Raw genomic sequence first — 13,792 nt, 5'->3', positions numbered from 1 at the left:
ATAATAGAAGGCACGATATGGGGCAGTGATACATTAACTGTAACACTCTTCCTCTGCACATACAAAGTTTCACATCATTTTTCATTCTCAAATGTTCTGCTTTAAATCATTCAAATATTTTATATTTTACACAATGTTTTCATTTCTACACTGTTAAATATTTTCATCCTCTGTATCACATCGCGCACTTCCAAATTGTTAATTATATTATATAATTGTCATTATTATCGATACATATCGTATACTGAAAAATGATAAAAAGTTTAAAAGTAATAGCCTGGTAAAATTTAGTATGTTTGCTTTTAATAAAAAAAAAGAAAAAAAACTTAAAAAGCATCGATTCCTTTCATTTTACGATCTCGAGAGAAAAGTTATTAAATACAATAATATATTGAAAGTATTGAATATATTTCAACAGATGATATTTCATAATACTCTGAAGCATTATGATGCTGTGTATTATGAAAAGGCGAATCAAACTCCGCCCTCCGGAAAAAACACCGCCCCTCGACATGCGCCTTCGTCGTCACCAACCCTCTTTCTCACCTGTAATCGCCTGCATAATCTGTTTGGGGTAGAGAGCATCTAATTCGAACTTATCCTTCTTCATGTTTGGATTCGTTAGCGAAGTCCGCGAAATTTTATCGTTGGTGACACTCGTGAAAGTTTCGCACATATTGACTTTTTTTCAATTTCTAATGTCCGGCAAGTATTTAAATGCAATTAAACGTGCAACTTTATTTCAACGAATAAACAACATTAAAATTCTTTAGTAATACGAAATTATTTAAACCACCGCTCGTAAGTTTGATCGCGTAATGCAAAATTGCGATGTAATTCAATTCATCTCAATACGTTTCATTCAAGTCGACGAAATTTCAATTCCGTTTATCTAATTCAAAGTTTTACATCAAACTCAAGTCAGAGTGAAGTTTATCATTTTTGATCTTAATTCCTTTTTTGTTCCTACAGTTACTTTCAGTTTTACTGTATTTTAAACGGATGCGCTGAAACCTTTGAGCGGCAGTGTATAAGAAATTTTTTAAATAATTTTGTATGTACAAGAATTCTATTTTCACATTCGTAATAAATTTGCGGCATTAGCAGAATGTTCTAGATCGGTTAAAGTAGATTTAACTTTTAGTTCTTTAAATTCGTACATTTTGTAAATAAACAGTGGTACAATGTTTCGTTGTTTGAATTTAAAATACGCAGTATGCAGCGTAGTGCAAGAAGCGCCATTAGATTTAAGCTGTCGCGGCGCCGAGGGGAAAATGAATTCGCAAAGTTCAGCGAAATTTCAAAGATGTTTATCTTGCCAGACGTGTGGCAAAAATTTTGACAGACCTTCTTTGCTCAAAAGGCATCTACGAACGCACACAGGTCAGTGTAACAAATCTACGTGAAAGAAAGCAATATTTGTTATAATATTTCATTCATTACTCTATCGTATTACTTTATAAAACAGTAAATAACAAATTTACGGTTGAACGAATATTCAAATAAATAAATTTAACGAGTTTGTAGTGGAAGATTAGTATTTTATTTTATTTTTCTGAGAGAATCCAAAGGGTTTTTTTTTTAGAAAGGTTTAAAAATAGGAACAATTGTAATGGAAATAAAAGTTGACGTGAATGGGATAACGAATCAAACATATTAACAGGTGAAAAGCCACATGGTTGCACTGTGTGTGGAAAAATGTTCAGTACAAGCAGCTCTTTAAACACACATGTCAGAATTCACACTGGAGAACGACCTCACGAATGTCTTATTTGCGGGAAACGTTTCACCGCTTCGTCAAACTTGTACTACCATCGAATGACTCATTACAAGGTTCTATTAGTGCTTAATATTTTCAAATTTCTACGTTACAAGTGTCGTATATTTTTTACGTTGCGTTAAATTTTAATCGAATTACCTTCTTAACTCTTTATAACGCCATGTGACTTGGAAGATACATTTATTTATATCTTATAGTCCCATTTTATTTATTTCTGTTGTACTATTGCACTGTAGTGTTGTACTATTACATTATTACCAGCCAATGTTTTTATAACAACTACAATTTACAATTATCACATTTTTTTATAATAATTATTTGTTATATTAATTTTTGCTTCGCCTATCAAAGTGTAAAATTGTAATCAACCGTAATTTCTCTTCTCGCGAACGAAGAAAAGTCAGGTTATAGAGGGTTAATATATAAAAATTGTAATATGACAGGACTGTGAAATATTTCAGTATATCTGTTTATATTTAAACAAGTGTAAAACAAGTACGCAATTTTCGAATTTCTGAATTAACATATTTTTTTATCCTTTAGAAAGTTAAACGTCATATTTTAAGATCAATTGTAATTGTAATTGGAATCATAATGAAACGAACAAGTAAATTAACATGTTAATGTTAAACGGTCATATTCTTTTTTTGCCGTAAATAATATTGCTTGACAGCGAAATCAAGATAGCACGATATTTAAATCTGGCATTTAATTTACTATTATATGATAATGATGAAATGTACGTAGGAAAAACCCCATAAATGCAACGAATGCGGTCGTTCTTTTCCAACCCCCGGTGATTTAAGGGCCCATGGGTATTCCCATAGTGGCAACTGGCCGATGCGATGTTCGGTTTGCAATCGGGGATTTTGCAAACCTGGAGCCCTACATCATCATATGCAATTGCACATCGGTAATTATTATTAATTAGATATCGTGTAATGTAGCAACTGATGGATCCTTCGCACCGTATCAATATTGCTATTAACGCTTTCGTGACCGTGTTATATTTTTGTTTTTTTTTTAAGAATTTGTTATTTATCTACCAATCATCGTGTCTGCAATCGATCCTAAATTGAGATCAACTTTTGATTAAGTACTCAAATGGGACATACGCGTGTACCGGTAGCTGTTAGGTTTCAATAAGACACGTGCTCTTTTACAGTGCTTTAACGTTTCAATTAACGACCTGAATAGTGTTTTATTAAATTTTTGTCTATTCTTGAATCTTCAATGGACTTGTTAATTTGAACTATTGCAATTGATAGAAAGATTGAAATATTTGAAAAAATATTTAAAAGATTAAGAAGAAGCTGGAAGATTAAAAAAAGATTAAAGAGATTATTATCAGAATAATTGTAGATATTAGAAAAAGATTAAGATCTTCTGGATTTTGATGCGTAGATAAAAATATTAAGTCTGCGTTACACTTGTATTTAAGTTTCATTATAACTTTTCGTAAAATTTATTACATAAAACTGTATTGAATTTTTCCATGAAATAAACTATTACCTTTTTAGGCAATCGACCGTATCGTTGTAATATATGCAAGAAACAATTTTCTGTAATCAATAATTTACGATCACACGAGCGATCACACGATCTTGATGTTCCGATTGGAAATATCGCAAACTCTTCAAACCTAGGAAGTGAAACATCAATTATAAACGCAGCTACGTATAAAGATGTAAGTAAAAGTCATTTACAATTTCCAGCTGTTTATTCTTGGTCTTCTTGGATACCATTGCATTATTCAAAGTGAATATAAAGTAATTGCCAGAATAAACATTTGCGATACACATATTTTTATTAGTTATCAAAAATTGATAACGAAAAATGTTGATTACTTAGTGAAAGACAACGATCTACATAAGTACGAGCAAATCTTATCTGTATAATAAATGTACCGATGTATCAGCTTGTTTAAAATTAAATTATCACAAATTATGTACTTCAAATAATTTCAATTTTCCTTCAACTTAATTTTCGAACGTGTATTTCTCAAATAATAATTATAATACCAGGTAAGGAGACACCTATAAAAAAGAAAAACGTCACATTGGAAGTGTATAAAATTTATTGTACAACTTCTCTTTAAGCAACAGTGCACAGCAATCATCGTCGGTAAAACAACATTCTTTTTTTAAAGGTGAGAAATGAAAAGCTCGATAAAAATTTGTATCGTAGAAAGAGTATAATTACATCGTATCGCGAATATTGTTCGAGTTATCTACGTCCCTTGAATTTTGAGGCATATAATCGAGGATTGGTTGGTCCTGTAATTTCATTTTTCTGCTGTTCGGCACATACTCCAATTCTACTACCACCAATTCATTTTCTCCTGACTTCAAGACAGATGCAGGAACATAGAGCGTCATTTGAGGTCCGGCAAGTGGCCAATATCGACCTAAATTGAATCCATTCACGAAGGCAACTCCTTTACCCCAGCCAATAGTATTTAAATACGTATCCATCGGTTGACCAAAGATCGAGAATGTCCCTCTGAGGAAGAGTGGACTGTTGCGAAGAGTTCCAGTCTCGGATATAATAGATGAAACGTAACGAAGCGGGTAAACACTATCTAAACGGAATCCAGTCATTTTCCAAGGACCAAGAGGAATTTTACTGAGCGATACATTCGAAATCCCCTATTGGAAAAAAGGAGTATGCAATGAACTAAATGAATACGTTAATTTATCCAAAATATCTATTTTGAATTTTCTCGTTTTATCAGGCTTTGGAAGCTACATGATGTATCGTACAAACATCATCTTCTTATCTTCCCAGAAAACTTTTATTTTACGTGTACTTTGATGCCTGACTGATTTCACGACCTCCCTATATCGGTTCCATTCACTATACTCTGTCTCAATCAGAAAAGCATCTTTCGTCCATTCAACTATCGCTCCAGGCATTTTATCAATCCCACAATATTTTTCAAACAAATCGACTAACTGACCTTAAAATCGTGAAGTCCGTTTCCATAGTTCAGTCTTCCTTGATTCTCAACCAGCAGTTTCAATTTCTGCCCGTAAGGTTCCTCTATGGCAAGATCGTACATCTTATTGGTGCGACTTAGGGTTCCCACCAGTTGATCATCTACGTACACCAATGCTCTGTCTCGAACTAACGCATGTAGTATTGCAGGATCCCAAGTAGTTCTTACTATATCGGCCTCGTAGAGTACCAACCAATAAGGTAACCCAAGAGTTTCGAACGTCAGTGGTTCTGATCCCTCGACACTTATCGTTCCAAATAATTGTCGACCGAGGGGTTCGAACAATTTCAACACTGGCGACAGAAGAATTGAACCGTAGTCCCCTTTTGGGGACACTGTTGGGATGGATGTGTTTGGTAACGGTAAATACTGTAAAAATGACAGAACATTGTTCATTCTAGATTAAAGTATCAAGGTAGAATTAAGTGTCATATAGAATAAATTTATTATTGATTTGTTAATTTTGTGAAAAGTGTCATATCGAATAGATTTATTCCTAATTTTTTAATTTTGAGATTTTTAAATGCGAAGAGCGTGTTGTGTGATTCTTCTAGAAACGGATCAGTTAATGTGAAATTTAGGATCTTTTCATTTCTTAATACACTTGCACAGATTTGTGTCGTTCGATTTATCAAGTTTCGAAGATAACAACTAACTTTGTTGTATCATAGTAAGGTTTCACATACCCTGGCTATAACGTTCCTAATTTCAAAGTATTTTGGAGTTGGATCACCGGCTTCAGTTAACGGAGCATCGTAGTCGTAGGAAGTTAATTGCGGATTGTACGCATTCTGGCCGCCATTAGCACCTGTGGAATCGAATATGCGATTTACTATTTTTTCTGATTTACATTAGCTTCATATCTCTCGATGAATTTCTGATTTTTCAATGTTCTAATATTTCGATATTTCTCAGCGTGAAAATCAATATTTCAAATATTATCTGTTCCTGTAAACTGTTCCATTCGAATTGGAAGTTCCATTGTAAATTGGAAGTAGAAAATTGTAGACGGTTTCCACTAACCAGCTGTATAACCGAAGTTTGTACCACCATAAAACATGTATATGTTAACAGAAGCACCCAAGGCCAGCATGTCATTCAAGGTTTTCGTAACTGCCCCAGATTTCACTCTTTGAAATGGTTCTTGCCAGTGTGTCAACCACCCGGGATAAAATTCAGAGTTCACTAACGGACCCTAATACAGATAACATTTAAACTGTAATTTTTAAGCATCGTGAAATTTCATTATTTAATTTGTTGCAAAAATAAAGAAATTATAGAATGTCCTTTCATATTCGGAAATTACTTGCTGTTCTATTTTCGAATGTACAATGTAAACGATTCACTCATTTTATCTGATACTTTCAATAGACGTATGCTAAGAATATCTTCGACATTACTTGCAAATTTCTGAATGATTATGATTCAGACGGCTAAGTATGATATTCTCTAATAACACCTACATACGTAGCCTTGGAGAAGATTGTGCACATCACAATACTGTATCTAACAATTGTTGCGTTACATTCACCACTTGCATGCACAGCTGAATAGATATGGCAATGACGGTATGTGTTCCATAAAAATTCGCAACAATTGTCGAAACAGTTGATATATGGAAAATTAATAAAAAAATCATTTGCAAAACTGAACGATTTTAAAAATAGGATTGAAAAAATTTTGTACTATATTGTATTATTTCTATATATTGTATTGATATCAAGAATTATCAAGTTTCTTCACAGTTACGATTTGAAATCAAAGTACAGGTTGTTTCTGCCTTTACGAATTAGTTAGTTAATAGTAAAGCGGGAAACTTGTTTTAACTGATCATTTTACATCGTTACATACTGCGTGATTCCCTGTACAATAGAAAATAAAAATTCCGGTCCAAAAAATTCGTAATGATAAAAATTCATAAAACTGGAATTCGTAAAGTGAGAACTACCTGCATACGTGTATGCATAACTATTTTGTCTCTCTTACCACTTCGTGTAATTATTTAAGAAATTTAAACGTATCTACTCGATAATTAATTATTGACACATGTAATTCAGCAAATCTTTGATATTTTAATTATCCACCGATGTTTACCTTTGGCTCATACAAGCGCATGAGTTCGAAGATTTTCGTCACATTTCCACCCGTTCCAAAGTCTATGGTGGTATAAACGTCAGGTATAGATCCGCAACGAAGCATATACGTGCTCGCTCCATCGGTCGTGTACAAAAGTGCCTTCGTTTCAATATTCTGTTTCATTATGTCCCGCAGTCGACTCATGTATTCTCTGTCGCAAGCATAACTTCCATACTCATTTTCCACCTAAATCAGCAACGAAATTCGACCATTAACACTCACGTTTTTGCTTCTTATCCAATTTGTAATTAGAGATTTTTAAGCATATTTAAAAACACTCTTCAATTTCTAGAACTTCCGTTGACATTTTGGAAATTTTTTCTACGTAACTGAATTATAAGAATTATTTGCTACTGTTGTTGATAATGCGAATACTCTATACCCACCTGAACCATTATTATAGGTCCTCCGTTTCCTCTGAGGTAAGGTCTGACTCTTGTGAATACTTCGTTTAAATATATTTCCACATACTGCATGTATCCTGTAAATAGGAGAAAAATTTCGATGAAGGACGACATGTCGAAAGGAAAAATTGACAATAATTTCAGGATCAAAATTATCGAAGATTCTTACGTGGATCATTTGTACGCAATCTTATATCTGGTACGCGAGTCATTAACCAGTATGGAAGACCACCCTGAATATAAAACAGCGAAAGAAAAATGATAAGCAGGAATTGTTGATAAATTTAATGATAATAATAAAATGATAGATTGTTAAAAATAGCTATTGCTTTAAATGATAAGCAAAGAAGTAGGGTGGACCACATTCTCTAATTATGGTGGTACGAGAAAGGAGGATGTTAAAAAATGGCCAATTTTGGCATATGGTCGGAACGAAAAATTTTTTTACAGCATAATTCTACGCATCCTAAGGAACGAAAAATGTAATTGTCATTTTTCCTGGAAATGATGGGAAAGTTATGAAAAATGCGGTTTAAGATAAGAGGTCGTTCGACAGCCTCGTAAACAACGACGTCCTGCCCGATTTCTGAACGCTGTACGCTCGCAACTGTTCTGGGAAAAATTCGAGGCCTTAACTTCTTAGAACGCGTGATATTTCTTGCGAGCCAAACATAAGAAACGCGAGCCTGGGTCGCTGTGTGTACATCGAGCCAAACATAAAGCTAGGAGTCCTTTCGAGAGTGAAAGTAGCGCGAGTTGCTCTCGAGAGTATCTCTCGCGAGTGGACACTGCGTCTGAGAGTGACTGTCTGAGAGCATCGCTCAACTCTCTGAGAGTTACGACTCGAATAAACAGTTGCTTTGCAAACACGAAGCAGTTTCGTATTCTTGACAGAACTCTCGTGCGAGTAAAAAAAGTCAGGAAAAGAAATTAGTGAAGAAATGAAATCACTGGATACACAGTTAAGAAATGCAAATTCTGTTAGAGTCTTACTTTTTTATTGTATCCCTGTCATGACGATTATTTTATTATATTTACAATAGTTTATTGTAATTTTTATCACTTCGAGAATAAATAATTATTGATTTCTGATTGCTTCGAATATAAGCATCGTGTCATCAAAGAATTCCTGGTTTCGATTAATTTGTTATTAATTATTTTTCGACGTTCGGAAGACCGCAATATACCCCCCGTGGACTCACCAGCGCGACACTCGAACAATAGGTCACAAAAACACTCGGGATCATAAAACATTCGTTACCGGGGATCGAATTTGTTGTAAACAAATTCGGTCTCCCAAAAGGTCACAGTTTTCGTCGACCAATAGCCGAACACACCACGTTTTCCACCTCCATAACACAACCACCAATCAGAACCAACCTAATGCCTATATATACATCTACACATCTGAAAACCGACAATCACAGTAAAACGAGTGCACGAGACACATCGTCAAAAAAAGAATAACCGAATTTCAACTAAACATCTATCAAACATCTACATCAACGAACCGAAAGAAAAACATCTAATAAAAAACATCTAACCCAACAACCAAATTTCAATACACCTCGAACCAGCGAGAACTGTCATCAACCTGCGCCAGAACTTCTGGTCATAAGACTTGATCAAAGTCCACGACGCAACAAATTCCTTGTTTCGATTAATTTGTCATTAATTATTTTTCATTATTTTTGGTTTTTATTAAACACTAATGTACAACAATCTTTGTAAATAATACTCAATATGAGTTTCTAAGTGCTTAATTTACGAAGAGACCATCATTCGAAGAAACGAGACGGAATATGTAAGTTATAAGTATGGTCATACTCTTACATTAAACCGCATTTTTCATAACTTTCCGGGAAAAATGACAATTACATTTTTCGTTCGTTAGGATGCGTAGAATCATGCTGTAAAAAAATTTTTCGTTCCGGCTGTATGCCAAAATTGGCCTTTTTTTAACATCCTCCTTTTAATACGTAATTTAAATGGTTTCAAAGTGTGAATACGATGGAAGAAAAATTTCTTTAATTGAAGAAATGGCAACAAATGAAAGCAAGTTCCATTTTTAAGTGATTTTAAAGTCATATTATTACGCATGTTTAAATGCATATCAGTCTGCTATTACATACAGTAGAAGAAATATATATACATTCATAGGTGACCTAGAAAAGAACAGAAAAAATGGCATTTATAAAAAAAATTGTTCATCCATCTTATTCACCTTTAAAACAATTTAAATTACGAATAAAAATTTTCTCACATTACCATAGCTAGAGAAGATAATTAGGTGGCCTGTTTTACGTGGCTCACCCTATATATTAATTTTCAGTGTAAATTAAATAGGATTACTCATCGTTATTTTATATTAAAATAAAAACTTAATTTTCAAGAAGTTCTCACAAAATCTCTTTCCGCACAAATATATGGACCTGGCCTCAATAAAACGAACAAATCTTCATCTTGTGCGATATTCAAGAATTCTACTAAATCCGCATCACCTGTCCAACGCCATTCATTCTCGTTTGGCTGATGAAGGCTCCACTCCACATAACTGCAAATCAAATTGTATCAAAAATTTTAACTTTTTCAACAGTAGATTACAGAAAATTAATGGAATATATCCGTGTAGAAAGGTTTCAAACGAATTGGAATAGCATTTTGTGTAAATTTGATAGACGAAGAATATTTTAGTTATGAATACAAACCGTAGATTAATTTAATCAGGTGCTAATAGAAAAGGTAACTTACGTAGAAATGGCATTTAGTCCAGCTGCTCTAATTTTTCTCAAACGATCTCTCCAGTACTGCCTTGGCGTTCGAAAATAATGAAAACTACCGGAGACGTAACGAAATGGTTTTCCATCAAGTAAAAATTGATTATTGTTGTAATCGACTTCGAAACCAAATTTCAACTGAGTGTCCTGAAATTTCGAATTTCTGTGATATTAGGCAAATCGTGCCTGATCATCTTGTGCCTTCCATTATTTCATTAATCAATTTAACCGATGAAGTATACACGGTATGCAAATTTGGAGCACATAACGTTGTGTTCAAATGCTTTTTGTAATTATCGATGAATTATTGGATTAAACGAATAAATTGAATAATCAAGGAAAATTTGGATTTTTGTGTTGTGCATTTCGAAAATAAGTTACGATCGTTTCCTTAAAAGTATAAATTTATCGTATAAATTCTACAAAATTTTATAAAAATTATATTAAAATTAAACTTTATTTCACTACACTTTAAATGGAATAAAACAATGGTATATAACTAGTATTAAAAAAAATGCATACACAATGTGTCAAACATCAAGAAATCTTCAATTTCATTCGTCAGTAGTTCACACACACGCTATTGATATAAATAAAATAAATGCACATACACACACGCAAACATAAGTATACAAGGTGTTCACGTTATTAATTAGCAGCCTTTTTTCTCGTAAATGGTAGATTTTTGAGAAAAATAGAAGAGAACAAAGTTTCGTTATTTTTTATATGAAATACGATGTCTTGAACAGATGTTTTAAATGTGCAATACTAAATGACACCATGAATTTTCGTACATATTTAGATAGCTACGATTTCTTTTATATTCTATGAAAGCGGTGAAACGAGTTCAACGACCTGCTATACAATAGTGTTCAAGGTCAGTGAAATAGAAGAACGAAGGAAATACTTTAGAGGCATTATAACACTACCTTTAACATAACTTTTACTTATTACATTTAACGTAATTAAATTTATTTATCAATACACAGTTATCATATTTATTTAAAAAGAATTGAAAAATAAAAGAAAGCAAAGGTGCAACTTAAATTGTACTCTACAGATTCTCGTCAATCAATCAAACACCTTCTTTTCAACCTTTAACAATTCGATACTTCTATTAAGCATCTATCAACAGTTTAAACTACTCTACAAAAAGAAGAAAAAAAAAAAATACACTTTCCACAGGCTACTCACATTGTTCACGTGGACGTTCACTATTTCTCCCAGAGCACCGGTCACTGCCAAGGTCAGCAAAACCGACCACATCCTGTTTGCGACCAAAAATCGTGTGCTCCGTTATCAGAAATGACCTTCTCCACGTGTGTACAGAAGAAAACTAACAAAAGTGAAACCACTATACGAACAAAACAATTCGAATTACGAATTGATCAGTCGACGATCAGAGCTTGTTGTTAACTGTTCCTCACCGTCCGAAAGAAAATATCGCTGACTGACGAGACCGTTTATCGGTGAAATAATTTCGGTAGCGGCATGTTTGTTCGTGTTGATGTTTCCGTGAGTTTGGTCGTTGCCGTTCTCAATAACGGTATATAAACGATCTGTTCGATTATTCGACACGTATAGAAGCCAAAGAGGCTCGTTGGTTCGTTCCAGTTTGTCAACACCGACTGGCTGTCTCTGCTAGGGGGAGTCGTAAATGCGCACTCTGACCCGATCGAGAACAGGTCGAGATATCACTGGCCCGTATAGGACGTGCTACGGGCACTGTACTGATCGATGACTTCAGGATGACTGTGGGCCGGATCGGTCGGCAGTGTTAGGCGGACACGCGTTACGCGAACACTCCGTTACGTGACCGGCAATGGAAACGAAACGATGTAGAACTTGCATGGAAATAAATGTGGTCTCGAGGCCCATGCTCGAGGTTTGCCTTTAGGACTTGCGAATCCACCGATTTCGGACAACGATTGATTATCTGCGTGAAAATATGCATGTGTGAATCAGTTATCGAGAAGTAGCCTTTCTTTCTCCTGGACACGATCCACCTTTCTCTCCTGTGCTTCCAGGTGTACCGCTGATGAGTCTGTTACTTTAAAACACTTTGTACCTTTCACTGATTTGACCGATTAGGATATACACTACCACTCATATGTTCCGCTCCGAAGATGTGACACTTTTGAAGAAAACTAGACGGACAATGCAGTGTATTTCATATATTTAATCATTTTGTTTTTTTAATTTTCAAATAGAAATTCGTTTAGAATGTTACCTGTTTAATTTGAACATTTGTACGAGAAACAGTTTTCTCAGATAGTACGAAAGATCGAAGTTTATAAAATTCTGATAGCACTCTAGTAATTGTGATAATAGTGTAATGTAAAATAGAAATAGCAAATATGTTTGTAAATGTTACAACTCCTCTGAGAATTTAATACTAATTTTAGTAAAAGATGGATAAACCAACATATCGAAATGATCGTTTACCAAAACTCCATCATTCTTTTCGCCTAATTAAGTTCTTCTTCCTTGATTGATGTATGCCGTTATGTGAAAGATTAGGAAGTCAAATATCTTGTAATTTTCAGCTTGTTTCTATCTTGATATTAAGGTATCTTTGAATTAAAGAAACAGTGTTGACCATATGGAATGTACGCTGCTTGAACGATTAGGTGTCGTTTAATGGAATAATGAATTTGTTTACTTTTAGAGATTATATCTATGTGTATATCAAAATAATTAAATTAAAAAAGAGGATTGATTTGTTAAGAGAATTAATCAAGATGATACTGTAGTAGCAAAGATCCAAAATAGAAGATACCAGATTTTATGGAATCAGTTCAATTAACCTTTGTACCATATAAACTGATTTCGATTACGAAAATTATCGGAGTAAATTCGTTCGATATAAACAACAACGATAAAGCAAAAATAAAACGAGCTTGTTAAATGTCAATAAAACGTTAAATATTTCATATCTGCAACTTTGTAAGTATAAACTTATAATAAATGTTCTTATTAAAAACGTCAGTCATTAGACATATATTTGTGATTTCCAGAGACTAAAGTAGTTTTACAAGCAGGATAAGAGGGAGTTTGTTATACGATATATTTTTCATAACTATAGCGTGCACCTTAAATTTCACTACCTTAAAAAAAAGTAATTAATTATGCTTAAGATTACCTCTTTTTTTAGTACATAGTCATTTACCTTTCAATTTTTACTTTGAACATTAAAGGAGAGAATTGAAATAAGGTTTATTTCAATTTATTAAATTCTAATATAGGTCATAAGAATTCGAAAGTTATCAAGATTTTAAAGTTGATTAATTAATTATCTTATTCTGATTATGGTTCGTGAATTTTATTATAGATATATATTTTTAATTATTTTCAAGGAATTACTCCGACAATTTTTCTAGATAATTAAATTGACTTTTCTAAAGTTCAAGTTACAAAGTAATTTTTTAAGATAGCTTTTCTCTGCAAATGGTTCAGGTATATGTACATAAGTATAAGCAACCATTTTTCGCATTTGCTACCATAAATTCCATAAATCAAATTCTTCACCGGTATCTCGTCACAGTTTATTTTTCGTATCGTGTGACGCATCATAACCACAAACATTCTACGTCCTTTTCGTGATAAACATAGGCTTCCAGTTCATCTGTATCATAATATCAAGTCATGGTTTTCAACAAATATGTACTATAAAAAATTTGTTCAAACACAATTTCTT

The 13,792-nt window shown here is 33.4% G+C and overlaps 2 protein-coding genes across 2 annotated transcripts; one reads left to right on the top strand and one right to left on the bottom strand.

Annotated features, from left to right (window-relative positions):
- The first annotated feature begins 1,184 nt into the window (after positions 1-1,184).
- LOC108570296 (zinc finger protein 239-like) lies at positions 1,185-3,542 on the top strand. Its single transcript, XM_017932134.1, has 4 exons — positions 1,185-1,383; positions 1,664-1,833; positions 2,528-2,693; positions 3,301-3,542. Exons 1-4 carry the CDS (start codon positions 1,185-1,187, stop codon positions 3,540-3,542), a joined length of 777 nt encoding a protein of 258 aa, XP_017787623.1.
- Positions 3,543-3,942: 400 nt separating this feature from the next.
- Positions 3,943-11,787, bottom strand: LOC108570321 (beta-galactosidase-like). Its single transcript, XM_017932161.1, has 11 exons — positions 11,523-11,787; positions 11,290-11,449; positions 10,070-10,242; positions 9,722-9,872; positions 7,488-7,551; positions 7,301-7,395; positions 6,873-7,100; positions 5,802-5,973; positions 5,465-5,586; positions 4,740-5,147; positions 3,943-4,428 (listed from the first exon to the last, which is right to left on the bottom strand). The coding sequence occupies exons 2-11, from the start codon at positions 11,359-11,361 to the stop codon at positions 3,979-3,981; spliced, it is 1,935 nt and encodes a 644-aa protein (XP_017787650.1). The 5' UTR covers positions 11,362-11,449; positions 11,523-11,787; the 3' UTR covers positions 3,943-3,978.
- Between the last annotated feature and the right edge of the window lie 2,005 nt (positions 11,788-13,792).

The sequence above is a fragment of the Habropoda laboriosa genome, unplaced genomic scaffold (genome assembly GCF_001263275.1).
Source record: "Habropoda laboriosa isolate 0110345459 unplaced genomic scaffold, ASM126327v1 scaffold68, whole genome shotgun sequence".
NCBI lineage: Eukaryota > Metazoa > Arthropoda > Insecta > Hymenoptera > Apidae > Habropoda > Habropoda laboriosa.
This window is presented reverse-complemented; position numbering and strand designations above follow the sequence as displayed.

Bases quoted from the DNA above. Each gene is read 5' to 3' on its own strand.
- LOC108570296 (XM_017932134.1), top strand. From the start codon at position 1,185: ATGTTTCGTTGTTTGAATTTAAAATACGCAGTATGCAGCGTAGTGCAA. The intron at 1,384-1,663 runs GTCAGTGTAACA...ACATATTAACAG, and splicing joins GCATCTACGAACGCACACAG to GTGAAAAGCCACATGGTTGC. The intron at 2,694-3,300 runs GTAATTATTATT...TTACCTTTTTAG, and splicing joins TCATATGCAATTGCACATCG to GCAATCGACCGTATCGTTGT.
- LOC108570321 (XM_017932161.1), bottom strand. From the start codon at position 11,361: ATGTGGTCGGTTTTGCTGACCTTGGCAGTGACCGGTGCTCTGGGAGAA. The intron at 9,873-10,069 runs GTAAGTTACCTT...TTTGATTTGCAG, and splicing joins GGACTAAATGCCATTTCTAC to TTATGTGGAGTGGAGCCTTC. The intron at 5,974-6,872 runs GTAAACATCGGT...TATCTGTATTAG, and splicing joins TGCGCTTGTATGAGCCAAAG to GGTCCGTTAGTGAACTCTGA.